The following is a 17,481-nucleotide window of genomic DNA, read 5'->3' as shown; positions in this document are numbered from 1 at the left end:
TATGAAGGGGGGGCCGAGAAAGATTTCTTGCACAGGGGCCCCCTGCAGTCTGTGTCCGCCCCTGACAAGATTCTTATTGTTTCTCCACTGAGAGCAATGACTCCATCTTCCTAGAATCTCGGCCTCTTATTGATGGATCTTCCTTCTCTCCCTTCTGATGAATGTGCTGATAGGGTTTTTTATATGCAATGTTCAGCACAGGGTAACTGTAACATTTGAGGGGGGTTAGAATTATCCCACAGTGGGTACATGGAGGCCGGGCAGCCCACCCACATCATTTCCAAAATTTAACCTCTTCACCCCCGGGCTATTTTTCTTTTTTTTCCAAGAAGCACAACTTTTTTATTTTTCAGTCAACATAGACATATAAGGGATTATTTTTTTGCAGGATGAGTTGTACTTTTGAATTACAGTATTCATTTTATCATATAGTGTACTGTAAAATGGTGGAAAAATTGCAAGTGCAGTGAAATTGCAAAAAGTTAAGGGAATTACACAATTTCTTTTATTTACCATGTTCACTATATGTTCATCCTCTGCTGGTGAGGAAAGGCTTGTGCTGGGAGGAAGCTGCCAAATGTTACACCAGGGAGACTTGGTACTCTGATGGTTCACCCCAGTGGTTGGCGATTGGATACTGACAGTCACTGATGTGGTCGTGTGCAGACCAGATGGCTGGTGTAGGCAGGTGCAGTGGATATGGCTGATAAAACAGGTGCAGTGCATATGGCAGGCACAGCTGGTATAGATAGATGTAGCAATCACAGTGGGCACAGCGTATACTAGGAAACAGACATGCATTATCACCCACAGCATGAGACTCAGAAAACAGAACGGGAACGGGTTGAACTAGATGGACTTCGAGTCTCCCTTCAACCTTAAAAACTATGAAACTATGAAACTGACAACTAGCAACACGTCTCTAAGGATAGACCACATTGCCCAGGACCTCCCATAGGGGGAGGATGCCTTAAATACAACTATAAGAACACTAGCGCTCACAGTCAAGGGGGTAAGTTGGATAATAATGGATAAAAGACAGGTTTGTTGCAAGGGGTTAATAAGCGGCAATACCTGTTAGCTTATTACTTATCCAGCCCAACAAGAAAAACGTGGGGAGCTGCCAGAAAGCTGCAGGTAGTGGGCAGGGTCCGCGAATAACCTGTCTGAGAGTGGTAGACGCTGGCAAAATTATAAGTGCAGCTGCTGCGCTACCTGGCAGGGGTCAGTGAAATAAAGTTAGTGGGTGAATGTTGATGAAATAGGCAAGTGTCAAAGATAAATAAAGGAAGGCAGAGATAAAATTACGTGAAATTAACATAAGTGTTTATTTCATACAAAATAATAAGTTAAAAGGGTTTAAAAGAAAGTCAAACGACGCTGACAGGATCCAGGTATCCGAACGGGGATAAAGGTGGCTGGATCTGTGTAGGACCTGAAGAGTGAAAGAGAAAAGAGAGTATATATGTTAGATGGTATGTAGGCCTAATGTGGTAGATGTAGTAGTACCGGACTCAGTAAATGTAAAATTACCGGAGTCCTGCAGATGAGGGAGAGTATGGGAGTAGACAAAAACAAGTGGAGCACAAGGTAAGTTCACCACTGAGGAAGCCTGAAAAATGAAGTGTAGGCTGGTCAGCAGATGAAAGCCAGGGGTATGATTAAACGTAAACTGAGCTGTGTTCGTAAAAAAACTACCGATGGCTGACAGACATACGTGGAGGTCACCTCTTTATTTAGGGTGCTGGCTATGAGTGCCTAAAAGTGCCAGCAACTATTATTCGGCTAAGAGAAAGGAAAAGTTCCTATTAACTACTGAAAATGCTAGAAAGGTATTTGCACTAAACAACAAAGAAAAAAGGGAAAAAAAAAGGGGAGTCAACAGCATTACCTGGACTTATGTTACTGTGCAAAATGTGACCTGGTAGTGGAAGAATCCAATGGGTTAATGCTGGTGACACCGCACCTGAAACATAAGTGGTCAAAATGGGAGGCTAAATAATTCTTTCCCTATAGGAATACTAGGTTAGGGATAGTTACCTGGATGGATGATCGGCAAATACCAATTATTAGTGGTGGCCAATCTATGTTGAGGTCAACCTTTAGGTTGAAAATACCAGTGGCTGATTCTTGCTCCTGGAAATGGGGAGCTCCTGGATTCTTGTCTGTTATGGAAGGGTTTCCAGGTAGAGGATAAATTGGATTTGTGAGTTGATGGGTTTGCTGCAGCTGTTGAATAGGTAATTAGATTAGGGTGCTATTTAATAAATGATGTGCGGTAGTGAATTAGGGATATTTACCTGAAGGGATGATGAATGGATGTCATATGTTGAATAGTATCAACATATGATGGTGACATTGGCTTGGATTAGGGCTGGAGCGAACCTGCTGAGGTGGTTTCAGCCCCAGTAATATTCAATCGTTTAAGCAGGAGTGCGTGCTGACTAGAGGGAAGATAGTCAGATGTGGCTGGACGAGCACTGATCTGGGAGTCAGCGGTAGCTTGGTGGGGTTTAGCAAAGAGTTAATAGGGGGATAAATGCAGGGTGATCCAGGAAGATGCTGGGCTCCCGTCAGCCTGTACCAATCAGCCTGTAATCGCTGTAGAGAGGGTAACTGTAGGGATAAATACAGAGCAGTCACAGCAGGTGCTGAGTGGTAGTGATAGGCTTGCCGTTTGGTGTCTGCAGAGCGGTCTGGGAAGGTGCTACTCCAGGGGTCTTACCTGAACAGCAGGCGGTCGTGGAGAAGGTTGGTCTGTCCTAGGGTCCATCCGTGAATACGGGTGAAGAGTGCCTTAGAGATGCTGCCTGGGAGTGCAGCGAGTTGAGAGGCTGAGTGAAAATAGATGGGCGGTCCCTGCTGGAGACTCACTTCTCTTGCTCTGGTGCCCTCAAACACTAGGGGATCTCACGGGGGTACAGCGGGAAATTCAAAACTTGAGGATGCCTTAAATACCTAGTGCCTCTCAGCTGTAGGTTGTGAGGCACTTCCGGATAAGGGTACTTTGGCCCTTTAAGAATATATAAGCGTGCCGTAAGCGCACTTCCAGGAGACCTGAACCTGGGAAAGGCTGCAAGGCACTGCGGGGACACCAGTAACGGCATTACAAGCTATTATATAAATTATATCCTTAAATTTGTATATATTATTGTAAATAATTTTCATTCTTGGTAGATGCCTGTACCAGGAGAACAGAGGCACCACTGACATCTTCAATTTTAAAATCGGATGACCTTGATATCACACAAGATATAACTGACGTGAATGCTACTATTCCAGATATACCATCATCTCTTTACAGCAAAGATCTATCATCTGATTATTTTAATCAAGTCCTATCTTCTGATTCATCACTGACTATTAAGAAAAATAAATGTCACAAAAGCAGCATTAAAAATCAAAGTGCTCTTACAGCAAAAAATTCAATTTCAACTTCAGAATATAAAAAAAATAATAAAAAAATTCACATAGGGGACAAAAGATTTTCTTCAGAATCTATTAGTTACCAGGGAATTCACACAGGGGAAAAGCCGCTTTCATGTTCAGAATGTAGTAAATGTTTTAACCGAAAATCACATCTTGTTACACATCAGAGAACTCACACAGGTGGGAAACTTTATTCATGTTCAGAATGTGGGAAATGTTTTAACTCGAAAACAAATTTTCTTACACATCAGAGAATTCACACAGGTGAGAAACCTTATGCATGTTCAGAATGTGGGAAATGTTTTAACTGTAAAGCAAATCTTGTTAAGCATCGGAGAACTCACACAGGTGAAAAGCCGTATTCATGTTCAGAATGTGGGAAATGTTTTAGCCGAAAATCAAGTCTTGTTACACATCACAGAATTCACACAGGTGAGAAACCTTTTTTATGTTCAGAATGTGGGAGATTTTTTAACCGAAAATTACATCTTGTTTCACATCAGAGAACTCACACAGGAGAGAAGCCTTTTTCATGTTCAGAATGTGGGAAATGTTTTGCACATAAATTGAATTTTGTTTCACATCAGAGAACTCACACGGGTGAGAAGCCATATTCATGTCCAGAATGTAGGAAATGTTTTACCCAAAATTCAAGTGTTATTACACATCGGAGAACTCACACAGGGGAGAAGCCTTTTTCATGTTTAGTGTGTGGAAAATGTTTTGCACAGAAATCAAGTCTTGGAAAACACCTAAGAATTCACACAGGGGAGAAACCCTTGACATGTTTAGAATGAGGGAAATATTTTACATACAAATGTGTTATTTTTGAACATCACAAAACTCACAAGGGTATATACCATTATCATACCTAGAAAGAGAGAAATGTTTTACTTGAGAATTATAATTTGTTGCCCACTAAGAAAAATTCACATGGGCTACTCGAAGCCTTTTGGAACTAGTGTTAATTAAAACATTGCAATTGTTTACCTCCCTACTATCTTTTCTCTTTTGTGTAGGTGAAGGAGGTGGGGTGAAGTGATTCTCTCTTTACTTTTATTAGATATTTCTATTAGATCCTTAGAAACTCATATCCCTTATTTTAGTCTTGCTAATTGGGAAGAGAGTGGCAGTACTAAATTGGGGACTATTTATAGAGAGTCTCAGTTAATGTCTTTTTTTGGAGATGGTTGAGAAATTTTGATTACATCAAAACTGTCCAAGTGAGACCTCTCCTTAGTACAGGATCTGACATTGGGTACAATTCACCTCCTCTCTCTACATAGACTTTTTCAACAGGGGAATATAATATTAAAGGGGTCTTAGTTTTATATAGTTTTTAAACTCCTGTTTGGAAAATATGAAGTTGTCATACATGGTAAAATGGGAGCAATGTGTATCTTTTACATTCTTCCCTCAACATTGGTGGGCCGCCTCAGAATGGACTTATAGGACCTCAGCTTGTATAAATCACCTGGGACAAATTAAAAAAAAAATCATACAAGATGGTATCTGTTTCCAGGCAAATTGGCTCACATGATCCCTGATTATTCCCCTTCCTATTGGAAAGGCTGTCTTCAGAAACGCACGCTGTGGCATGTATGGGGGTCCAGTCCTAAAGCTATGGTATTTTGGGAGCAGGTGTTTGATCTAATTTCATCTGTAACTGGTCTTCATTTAAAAATGGAAGCTGGTAATCCTGAATATAGGACTTGATAACTTCCCTGAAAATGGGAAAACTGTTATTGCTGATATACCATATTTTTCGCTTTATAAGACGAACTTTTGTTACCCCAAATTTTGGGGGAAAGTAGGGGGTGCGTCTTATAATATGAATATGCGGGGGAGGGTGTGTATGTGTACGTGTGTGTGTGTGTGTGTGTGTGTGTATATATATATATATATATATAATATAAAATATTATGTGTGTGTATATATATATACACACACTGCAGGGTCCAAGGGAGGTGGGGGCAGCTCTGGAGTGGTGCTGGGCGCTTGTGAAAGCTGCAGGAGGGAGCCTTTGATCTCCTGCTCCCGCTCATATAATATTCACTGCCGCTGTCCCTCACTGTGGTGCTGAAACTGCATCGCAGTGATGGGCTGGGGCAGCGGCGCATATTATATCTGCCTGCGCCCTCCTTTGATCGCACATGATCCCCCCTGTGTTAGATATGGCCCCCATACTGCTGCCCATAGTAAAATAAAAAAAGCTTTACTTACCTCCAGCGCTGATCTCCAGTGGTGTCTCTGTGGCTGCTGTCTGTGATCAGGCACGCAGAGATGATATCACTCTGCTGTGCCGATCACATGACCGGCACCAAGAACCAGGAAGTGGAGGAGCTCAACCACATGGAGGGAGACACGAGGGATTACAGCGCTGAGAAGGTAAGGAAAGAGTGTTTTATTTTACTATGGGCCATATCTAACACAGGGGAGGTGTGCCATCTATAGTGGCCATGGGCAGCACACATGGGGGCCATATCTAACAGGGGAGGTGTGCCATCTATAGTTGCCATGGGCAGCACACATGGGGCCATATCTAACAGGGGAGGTGTGCCATCTATAGTGGCCATGGGCAGCACACATGGGGGCCATATCTAACACAGGGGAGGTGTGCCATCTATAGTGGCCATGGGCAGCACACATGGGGGCCATATCTAACACAGGGGAGGTGTGCCATCTATAGGGGCCATGGGTAGACTGGGACATGTGCAATCCATAGGGGGCCATGGGCAGCACAGGGGAACCTGTGCCATAAATGGGGGACATGTGCCAGCAATAGGGGATGTGTGTCATCAATGGGGGACATGTGGCATCACTGGGGGACGTGTCCCAGCACAAGGGGGCTATATTCAATATAAGGGGGCCATATCCAGATTAAGGGGGGCTAATTTTAGGATGGGGGGCTATGAGGGACATATACCCTATATGATTTGTTAGACGGACACTGGCATTATAAGATGGACCCCATTTAACATTAAAAAATAAATTCTCTTTTCCTTTACCAAATTTTTGGGTGCGTCTTATAATTAGGGGCGTCTTATAAAGCGAAAAATACGGTACTTACCTCGGCCAGATGATGTCAGGCTATAAAGTGGAAACTCCCTTCAGTTCCCTCGGTTGAGGAGCTTGTCAGGAAAGTTAATACTCATTTTCATTATGAATTTGCACTTGCCCATAATATAGAGAGGAGAAAACAAATTCTGAGTAAACTTAGTGGCATCCTAAAAGTGGCTGTTGGACTTCCATTATTGTCCCACTGGTGCAAAGCTATTTGCAGCACCACTGCATTGCACGCTCAAACTCATTGTTACTAAGCCATTATACTAGCAAACACGGAGTAAACTTAGTGGCATCCTAAAAGTGGCTGTTGGACTTCCATTAGTGTCCCACTGGTGCAAATCTATGTGCATCACCTCTGCATTGCACACTCAAGCTCATTCTTACTAAGCCATTATACTAGCAAATACTGAGTAAACTTAGTGGCATCCTAAAAGTGGCTGTTGGACTTCCATTAGTGTCCCACTGGTGCAAATCTATGTGCAGCACCTTTGCATTGCACACTCAAACTCATTGTTACTAAGCCATTATACTAGCAAACTATGCTGCCAGTTTAAGGGCCGTAGTTGCATTGTCAGGGATAGTTATTGTTGTTTATTCTGCTGTTAATAAAGCTAGACCACCGCTGCAATCTACACCACCTCTCAATTTTTACTACCACATTTTAAGTGTACAATCTTTTTTTTTTTTTTAAATTCTTTATTTTACATACCAACTCGTGACATTGAAAAAACTTTCTGCTCCACAAGGAGCAACATGAAAAATATCAGGGATATAACGTTGACATAAATCCTGACCTCCAGTATCCTTATGCATCCCGTCTGCCATCCCTACGAGTCTGGTCTGATTTTAACCTTTTATTTTGAGAACCAACTCTATACAAAGAAAGAAGAACATTTAGCAGAATGAGAGAAAAGAAAGTCCTAAAAGAGAACATCATAAGTTGTGTATAAGTGTACAATCTTGTCGCAATCAAAATGAGTGGCAAAATGACAGATGCTGGTGGAAAGGGGAAGAGGCGTGTTGGAAAAGGAAAAAAAAGGGTTTGTCCGTGGGGAAGGTTGCGAAGCTTCACTAACATCTGCTGAAGATAGACCATCTTCCAGCAAAAGTAAGATGTCTACTACTTACCGTGGACAATCCGATGTTCTCCCTTTTTTACGGACACGAACAACTGGAACAAAGGTATATGATGGCCAAAAAAGGAAAATGCTTGAATGGATCTCAAGTGGTCCAACAAGTGCCCTCTCCGCCACCTCAACTACCGCATACAAAAAACACCAGTCCTCTGAGTTGTCATCCCAATCAAACTTGCTTTCTCCCAGCTCTGAAGTCTCCATCCGCCCTGCACAGTATGGTGGAACTGAGATGGCTGAGTCTGCAGAGCTGTTCAGTCACACTATAGCCTAGGAATCAGAGGTCTGCTCCCAAGCTACAGTGAGTACAGACCAGGAAATGGTCTGTAGTGATGCCCAGAACCTTTGTGACTCTGATTCACGCCATGAGGACCAAGTTTCTGAGCATAATGTTGACCCTTTTTCACAAACTGTAACACCTGTTGTTATAGACAATGAGGAACATACTGATGAGGATGAGACGCAGATACCAGATTGGGATGACAACTTAAATATTCGGTCAGGGCAAGAAGAGGCTGAAGGGGAGGGGAGTGCAAACACAACAATTGATGAGGAAGTTCTAGATCCCACCTACTGTCAACCCACAGTCAGGCCCTCGAGGAGGTCAACAGAGACGGTGGAGGAGGATGCAACTGACGACGAAGATACCTTGCACCTTCCTGGACAGAGTCGGAGTACTGGTAGCACGTCTACAACTGCATCCTCAGCCACCACTGTGCCTCTGAGCACTAGTCGGGGTGGATCAACAGGTCGCATGCCCTCTAAGCCTTGCCTAGCCTGGTCCTTTTTTGACATAGCAAAAGATCGCCCAAATTATGTGATCTGTAAAATTTGTCGTGATTCTGTTAGTAGAGGGCAAAACCTCAGCAGTTTGACAACTTCTTCCATGAATCGTCACATGAATAAATATCATATGTCCCAGTGGGAAGCTCACCGTGCTGCAATGCGGCCTAGCGGAGCGAACCATCCACCGCCTGCCCCTTCCAGTGAATCCGCGCGCTCTTCATCTTCTAGGACTGTGGGGACAGCTGTCACACCTGGTTTTCCACGCACAACTTCCACCACTGTAACCGTAACAGGCAGTTTGCTTGGTAGGTCGTCAGTTGGTTTGGAAGGGGAAACAAGTGCGTGTGTACAGCTCTCTCAGACATCGATAGCACCAACGTTGGATGAAGGCAACATCATGTCTTCGCCTGCACTTTCCTCACAAACCTGCATTTTTCCAGGGACACCCTACTCAACACCGTCTACACACAGCAGCCAGATCTCTGTCCCTCAGATGTGGACAAATAAAAGGCCATTTCCTGCGACCCATGCCAAAGCTAAGAGGTTGACTTTATCCCTCTGTAAGCTCTTGGCTACCGAAATGCTGCCTTTCCGCCTGGTGGACACAGGATTTTAGAGACCTTATGTCTGTCGCTGTGCCCCAGTACCAGATGCCCAGTCGCCACTACTTCTCTAAGAAAGGTGTGCCCGCGCTACACCAGCATGTCGCACACAACATCACCGCTTCCTTGAGAAACTCTGTGTGTGAAAGGGTGCATGTCACCACCGATACTTGGACCAGTAAGCATAAACAGGGACGTTACATGTCGCTGACTGGGCACTGGGTAACTATGGTGATAGATGGTGAAGGGTCTGCTGCACAAGTCTTGCCGTCCCCACGACTTGTGTGTCAATCCTCTGTCTGTCCAAGTTCCGCCACTGCTTCTGCCTCCTCCACCTCATCTGGGTCCTCCACCTCCGCCCCAAGCCTGCCTGGTCAGGCCACCAGTGCTCACTGCGCAGAAAGAATCAAGCACCCCTCATTACTATGCTGGCAGCAGAGCGCAACGGCATCAGGCGGTCTTTAGCTTGACATGTCTTTCAAATAGGAGTCACACAGCGGTTGAGTTGTGGGCAGCTCTGGAGACTGAGTTTAATAAATGGTTGTCTCCACTCAACCTGCAGCCTGGTAAGGCCGTGTGCGACAATGCTGCAAACCTGGGTGCGGCCCTTCGCCTGGGCAAGGTGACACACGTGTTGAACCTTGTTGTCCAGCAATTTTTAACACACTATCCCGGCCTAGATGGCCTTCTGACTAGGGCACGAAAACTGTCTGCTCACTTCCGCCGTTCAACCGCCGCAGCTGAGCGACTTGCATCGCTCAAGAAGTCTTTCGGCCCGCCGGTTCATCGCCTGAAATGCGATGTGTTGACACGCTGGAATTCGACTCTCCACATGTTACAGCGACTGTGGCAGCACCGCCGAGCCCTGGTGCAATACGTCATGACGTATAGTCTGGGCCAACGAGATGCAGAGGTGGGGCAGATCACTTTGATGGAGTGGTCTCAGATCAAGGACCTATGCACCCTTCTGCACAGTTTCGACATGGCGACGAATATGTTTAGCGCTGACAATGCCATTATCAGCATGACAATTCCAGTCAATTACATGCTGGAGCACACGCTAAACACTATTCGGAGTCAGGGGGTGGGACAACAGGAAGGGGAGGAACTACAGGAGGATTCATATGCGCAAGACACTACAACATCACCAAGGTCCAGACGTTCATCATCACCAACGCGGCAGGCATGGGACCATGGGGGACAGGGATCAACAAGGGCGCATGGTAGCAGGCGAAATGTTGAGGAAGGTGCAGGAGAACATGAAGAAATGGAGGACGAACTGTCCATGGACATGGAAGACTCAGCGGATGAGGGAGACCTTGGTCAAATTTCAGTTGAAAGAGGTTGGGGGGAGATGTCAGAGGAAGAAAGAACGGTTAGCACCTCTATGCCACAAACACAGCATGGACTTGGTCCGCATGGCTGCGCAAGAAACATGAGTGCCTTCTTGCTGCACTACCTCCAACATGACCCTCGTATTGTGAAAATTAGAAGTGATGATGACTACTGGCTTGCCACACTATTAGATCCCCGGTACAAGTTCAAATTTTGTGACATAATTCCAGCCATAGAAAGGGACGCACGTATGCAGTAGTATCAGCAGAAGCTGTTACTCGATCTTAGCTCGGCTTTTCCACCAAACAACCGTGCAGGTGCAGGGAGTGAATCTCCCAGTTGTAACTTGACAAACATGGGACGGTCTCGTCATCTTCAACAGTCTACCCGTACCAGTAGCACCGTATCTGGTGCTGGTAACAGCAATTTTATTGAATCTTTTCATAATTTTTTTAGACCCTCCTTTGCAAGGCCAACAGAGACAACAAGTCTGACACATAGTCAACGGCTGGAGAGGATGATACAGGAGTATCTCCAAATGAACATCGATGCCATGACGTTGCAAATGGAGCCTTGCTCATTTTGGGCTTCAAATCTTGAAAAATGGCCAGAGCTCTCCACTTACGCCTTGGAGATTTTGTCATGTCCAGCTGCCAGCGTTGTCTCTGAACGTGTCTTCAGTGCTGCTGGGTGTGTGCTGACAGATAAGCGCACGCGTCTGTCCAGTGACAATGTGGACAGACTAACGTTCATCAAAATGAACAAGTCATGGATCCACAAGAAATTTACTACCCCTGTGTCATCCTGGGGAGAGTAAATGCTTGTGGATTTGGAATGTGCTTGATGCAAATCAAAACATCCTGTTTGCAACTAGGGCACAAGTGCTGCCACTGAAGGGGTAAGTGTCTGTGTGGCCCAATTTTTGGACAAAAGGGAGACTCCGCTTGGAGTAACCCTTGCTTACATTGTTTTTAAAAATGTTCCAAGATGCACAGAGCTGGGATCAGGAAAGACTTTGCTACCTACCCCGGGGTCATCCTGGGGACGGTTAAGTAAGGCGTATTTTTGAATGTGCTTGATGCAAATCTACCTGTGAAGTGTACAACTAGGGCACAAGTGCTGCCACTGAAGGGGTTAGTGTCTGTGTGGCCCAATTTTTGGAAAAAAAGGGAGACTCCGCTTGGAGTAACCCTTGCTTACATTGTTTTTAAAAATGATCCAAGATGAACAGAGCTGAGATCAGGAAAGACTTTGCTACCTACCCCGGGGTCATCCTGGGGACGGTTAAGTAAGGCGTATTTTTGAATGTGCTTGATGCAAATCTAGCTGTGAAGTGTACAACTGGGGCACAAGTGCTGCCACTGAATGGGTGGGTGTGTGTGGGGTCCAATTTTTGGAAAAAAAGGGAGATTCCGCTTGGAGTAACCCTTGCTTGCTGTGTTTTTTAAAAGGAGCCAAGATGAACAAGTCATGGTTCAGCAAAGACTTTGCTGCCTACCCCGGTGTCATCCTGGGGACGGTTAAGTATGGCGTATTTTTGAATGTGCTTGATGCAAATCTAGCTGTGAAGTGTACAACTGGGGCACAAGTGCTGCCACTGAATGGGTGGGTGTGTGGGGGGCCCAATTTTTGGAAAAAAAAGGGAGACTCCGCTTGGAGTAACCCTTGCTTACATTGTTTTTAAAAATGATCCAAGATGAACAGAGCTGGGATCAGGAAAGACTTTGCTACCTACCCCGGTGTCATCCTGGGGACGGTTAAGTATGGCGTATTTTTGAATGTGCTTGATGCAAATCTAGCTGTGAAGTGTACAACTAGGGCACAAGTGCTGCCACTGAATGGGTGGGTGTGTGTGAGGCCCAATTTTTGGAAAAAAAGGGAGACTCCGCTTGGAGTAACCCTTGCTTACATTGTTTTTAAAAATGATCCAAGATGAACAGAGCTGAAATCAGGAAAGACTTTGCTACCTACCCCGGTGTCATCCTGGGGACGGTTAAGTATGGCGTATTTTTGAATGTGCTTGATGCAAATCTAGCTGTGAAGTGTACAACTGGGGCACAAGTGCTGCCACTGAATGGGTGGGTGTGTGTGGGGCCCAATTTTTGGAAAAAAAGGGAGACTCCGCTTGGAGTAACCCTTGCTTACATTGTTTTTAAAAATGATCCAAGATGAACAGAGCTGAAATCAGGAAAGACTTTGCTACCTACCCCGGTGTCATCCTGGGGACGGTTAAGTATGGCGTATTTTTGAATGTGCTTGATGCAAATCTACCTGTGAAGTGTACAACTAGGGCACAAGTGCTGCCACTGAAGGAGTTAGTGTCTGTGTGGCCCAATTTTTGGAAAAAAAAGGAAGACTCCGCTTGGAGTCACCTTGCGGTGTTTTACATGATTTTAGAAGGGCGTGCCATGCCTATATCTGTGTCTCCTCCTCTTTTTCCTTGTCCTGCTCTTTTGTTTTCACATGAGTATATGTCCTTGTCACTTTCCCATGTGTTTGTGTTGTGTTGTGAGTTGTTTGTCACCTTTTGGACACCTTTGAGGGTGTTTTCTAGGTGTTTTTATGTGTTTGTGATTGCCTCCCATTGTTTCCTATGCGGTTCGAGTTCGGTTCGTCGAACCGAACTCGAACGAGACCTCCGTTCGGCGAACCGAACTCGAGCCGAACCGCGACCGGTTCGCTCATCTCTACTATTGAGCACATCATGCACAAGTGCTAACATTTCCAGTGATGGCAAACATAACCGTTGGCGTGTAAATAGGCTGTAAATAATTAACAAAAATGAACGGTAAGGCACATAACAGAAGTAGTGATGGGTGGACCTCGACTGTGAAAGTTCACTTCTTCGCGGTTTCAAACGTGCCTGAGTGGTGGGTCCGGTCCCAGAATTTTCAAGGTATTCTGGCTAAAAATCCACATTTTTTGTAATAAAATAAAAGAAAGGGAAAAATAAAGAAAAAATAAAGTAAGCGGTGCTTCATACTTACTGACCTCTAATTTAAGTCCGGAGCCGCGTTTTAGCCTTCATGCATATGCACTGTTATCCCCAGCCACCAGCATCTGTGATTGATTGCAGTCAGACTCATTCACACACTGAATGACAGTGTGTCTGATGCTTCCAATCACAGACCCGATCTGCGGGCCTAACGCGTACAGTAAAAATAAAAAAATAAATAATTAAAAAATTAGTGTAGGGTCCCCCCATATTATGATACACAGCACAGATAAAGCTAACGGCTATAGGCTGCAGCCCCCAGCCGTGCGCTTATCTTGGCTGCGTATCAAAATACTGTAGGAGGAACCGCATGCGGCTTTTTTTAAATTTATTTAAATAAATCATTTTAAAAAAACAGCGTGCAGTCCCCCAATTTGATACCCAGCTATGATCAAGCCCAACAGCTGGTGGCTGGTATTCTAAGGCTGGGGAGACCCATGCTTACTGGGAGCCCCCAAGCGTAAAAATAGCAGCATGCAGCCGCCAAGAATTGTTGCATCCATTAGATGCAATGATCCCAACACTTTTCCTGGCTCTTCCTGATTGCCCTGGTGTGGTGGCAATCGGAGCTACCACTAAGCCCTAGATTAGTAATGGGAGGCGTCTATAAGACACCCCCCATTACTAATCTATAAGTGAAAGTAAGTAAACACAAACACCGACAAATCCTGTATTTGGAATAGAAGACAAAAATGCACCCTCTTTCACTCCTTTATTAACCCCAAAAGCATCCCTGCAGGTCCAACGTAATCCACACAAGATCCTACGATGATTCAGTTTAGGCTGCATTTGAAATTACAGCGCACGGCCAAAGAACATATCTGCATGCTGCAACTGCAGGTAGAGACTGAGCCGGTGTCAGCGGTGACATAACTCAAATTAGTTGGGGTCAAACCTGGTGGTTCTCACCATCCTCCACCTTGGACCGAAGGTGACAGGTCACCTGCGGTCACAGGAGGAGGACTGTGGGAACCTCCAGGTGAGACTGAAAAACTACCCTGGGTGACATCACCGCTCTTCGCAACTCAGTCTCTGACTGCAGTTACAGCATGCGGACATGTTCATTGACCGCGCACTGCTGTAGTTTCAGATGTAGTAAAGCTGAATTGTTGGGGGACCTTGTGTGGATTACGTCGGACCTCTAGGGATGCTTTTCGGATTAATAAAGTGGTGAGAATGGGTGATTTTGTGTTTATTCCAAATAAAGGATTTTAGCAGTTTTTGTGTTTATTTACTTTCACTTACAGATTAGTAATGGGGGGTTTCATAGATCCTCCCACACTAATCTAGGGCTTAGTGGCATCTGTGGGCTGTTAATAACAGCACCAGGGCAACCGGGAAGAGCCGGGTAGAGTTCTGGGACTGTTGCATCTAACGAATCTGACAATTCTGAGCATGAGTCTCCCCAGCCTGAGAATACCAGCCCCCAGGTGTCTGGCTTTATCATGGCTAAGTATCAAAATTGGGGGGTGGGGGGGCGCACACTGTTTTTTTTTAATTTATTTAAAAAATTAAAAAAATAAGTCGCATGTGGTTCTTCTTATTTTGATATACAGCCAAGATAAGTGCACGGCTGCTGGCTGCAGCCATGACTATTTGTGCTGGGTATCATAATAGGGGGAGTCCCTATGCCAAAAATTCTATTTATTCTTACTGTACGATATAGACACTTGTAGGCAGGGAAAGCAGTGCATATGCATGAGCGTAATGCGCGGCCCTGGAAGTGAATGGGAAACCGCGGGAGCAGTGTACAGCCGCGCTGGAGCCTCGTAAGTATGAAGCTTTTGCTTCATTCTTATTTTATTTTTCCTTTATTTTATTTCCCGAGTTGCCGGATCAAGACCCAGAATCCCAGGCCTGGCACTTTGGTAAGTATGAAACCATGTGGATCCGGACTTTTACAGGCTGGGTCCATCCATCATTAGTATTGGGGAATAGAGAAATAGAGAAAGGAGTCAGTTCCCAATGATGATGAAAAAACTACTAAACTTATCGGAAAGTGATTTTAATAAACTCAATTACATCAGATGTTTCCACAAAGAAGGACTGGATCGTAGATGGAAATAGTAATTTGTAACATGAACATGTTTATTATTGTAGTATAGAGAAGTCACAGACATTGTTCAGACATGGAGATTGTGCGCTGAAAGTAACTGTAATGAATGGCAGATCACTGAGATTGGGAGTTAGAAAGAAGAGGGAGGTGGAATGTTGGGTATTTTTTTTTTTTTTTTTTGGGGGGGGGGGGGAGCGGGAAGAATCGCAATACTCTGATCCATATAGTGAATATATAAATATATAACAATGTGAAATGTTCAATGCACATGGAATATTGCTTTTTATTTGATTTTTAGAAAACAGACGTCTATTAGTAACTGTATATAATATAATTCTAATGTACCTTCTAACGTGCTTTCGCTTTCTCGTTTACTTGCCTTTACTTTGACTGTCTCTCTCATGTTTTATTTTGGTCAGTTTGTCAAATCTATATTTTCTCCCCATGTTTATTTTTCTTAGTGGTAAACAAATTATAATTTAAATAAAACATTTCTCACCTTCTAGGTATGATGGCTTCTGCCCTTGTGTTTTCTGATGTTTAAAAAGATGCCATTTGTGTGTAAAATATTCCTCTCATTCTAAACATATCAAGGGTTTCTCCCCTCTGTGAATTCTTTGGTGCTTAGTAAGACTTGATTTCTCTGCAAAACATTTCCCACATTATGAACATGAAAAAGGCTTCTCCCCTATGTGAGTTCTCTGATGTTTAACAAGATGCCGTTTTTGGTTAAAACATTTCCCACATTCTGAACATTGAAAAGGCTTCACTCCTGTGTGAGTTCTCTGGTGTTTAACAACACTTGGCCTATATGGAAAACATCGCCCACATTCTGAACATGAAAAAGGCTTCTCCCCTGTGTGAGTTCTCTGGTGTGTAAGAAGACGACTTTTGTGCCTAAAACATTTCCCACATTCTGAACATGAAAAAGGCTTCTCCCCTGTGTGAGTTCTCTGATGTGTAAGAAGATGGCATTTTTCTTTAAAACATTTCCCACATTCTGAACATGAAAAAGGCTTCTCCCCTGTGTGAGTTCTCTGATGTGTAAGAAGATGGCATTTTTGGTTAAAACAATTCCCACATTCTGAACATGAAAAAGGCTTCTCCCCTGTGTGAGTTCTCTGATGTGTAAGAAGATGGCATTCGTGCTTAAAACATTTCCCACATTCTGAACATGAATACGTCATCTCCTCTGTGTGAGCTATCTGGTAACTAATAGACTCTGAAGAAATTCTTTTTTCGCCTGTGTGAATTTTTTTGGAGATTTTTCGATACTCTGTAGTTGGAAATTGCTTCTTTCCTGTAAGAACACTTTGATTTTGAATGCCTCTTTTGTGACATTTATTTTTTTTAATAGTCTGTGATGAATTAGAGGGTAAGACGTCTTTAATAGAATCAGATGATAGAGCTTTGCTTTGAAGAGATGATGGTATATCTGGAATAGTTGCATTCACTTCAGTTATATCTTGTGTGTTATCAAGGCCATCTGATTTTAATACTGAAGATGTCAGTTGTGCCTCTAATCTTCTGGTACAGTCATCTGCCAAGAATAAAAATTGATTGTAATAATATATTCAAGTTAAAGGATATAATTTATAAAATAGCTTGTTTTGCTTTACTAGCGTCTCCGCACTGTCCTGCACCCTTTCCCCGGCGGGGACTTCAGCACACTTACTGTCCCATACACCCAACATTGGCTTCCATGTCCCCAGTCCCTTCCACTGTCTCCCAGGACCTGCGCACACCACTCAGAGCTCCTGGGAGTCAGATAAGGGAGCTGAAAGGCACTATGTATTTAAGGCATCCTCCCATGGGAGGTGCCTGGGTAATGTGGTCTATCCTTAAAGACATGTTGCTAGTTGTCGGGTCCAGTTCCACTTCCTGAGTGTTACGCTGTGTGCGCGAACACGTGTATTTCTCCTAGTATCTGCTGTGTCCAGTGGACCTGCTGCATCTATCTATACCAGTTGTGCCTGCTAGACCTGTAATGACTGTCAGTATCCTATACCCGATCCTTGGGGCCAATTTTTGCAGTACCGGGACTCCCCAGAGTAGCACCAGGTGGATACCTTACAGCAC

The 17,481-nt window shown here is 44.2% G+C and overlaps 1 protein-coding gene across 1 annotated transcript in view; it reads left to right on the top strand.

Moving 5' to 3' along the window:
* LOC142261050 (uncharacterized) overlaps positions 1 to 17,481 on the top strand; it is an 83,815-nt gene that overhangs the window by 2,582 nt on the left and 63,752 nt on the right. Inside the window, exon 3 of the mRNA XM_075332090.1 lies at positions 3,178 to 4,167. Coding sequence (XP_075188205.1) covers positions 3,178 to 4,167 — 990 coding nt within the window. The remainder of the gene's footprint in view (positions 1 to 3,177; positions 4,168 to 17,481) is intronic.

This window comes from Anomaloglossus baeobatrachus, unplaced genomic scaffold (genome assembly GCF_048569485.1).
Source record: "Anomaloglossus baeobatrachus isolate aAnoBae1 unplaced genomic scaffold, aAnoBae1.hap1 Scaffold_205, whole genome shotgun sequence".
Classification (NCBI taxonomy): domain Eukaryota; kingdom Metazoa; phylum Chordata; class Amphibia; order Anura; family Aromobatidae; genus Anomaloglossus; species Anomaloglossus baeobatrachus.
The sequence above is the reverse complement of the archived record's forward strand: the minus strand, read 5'-3'. Positions and strand labels throughout refer to the sequence as shown.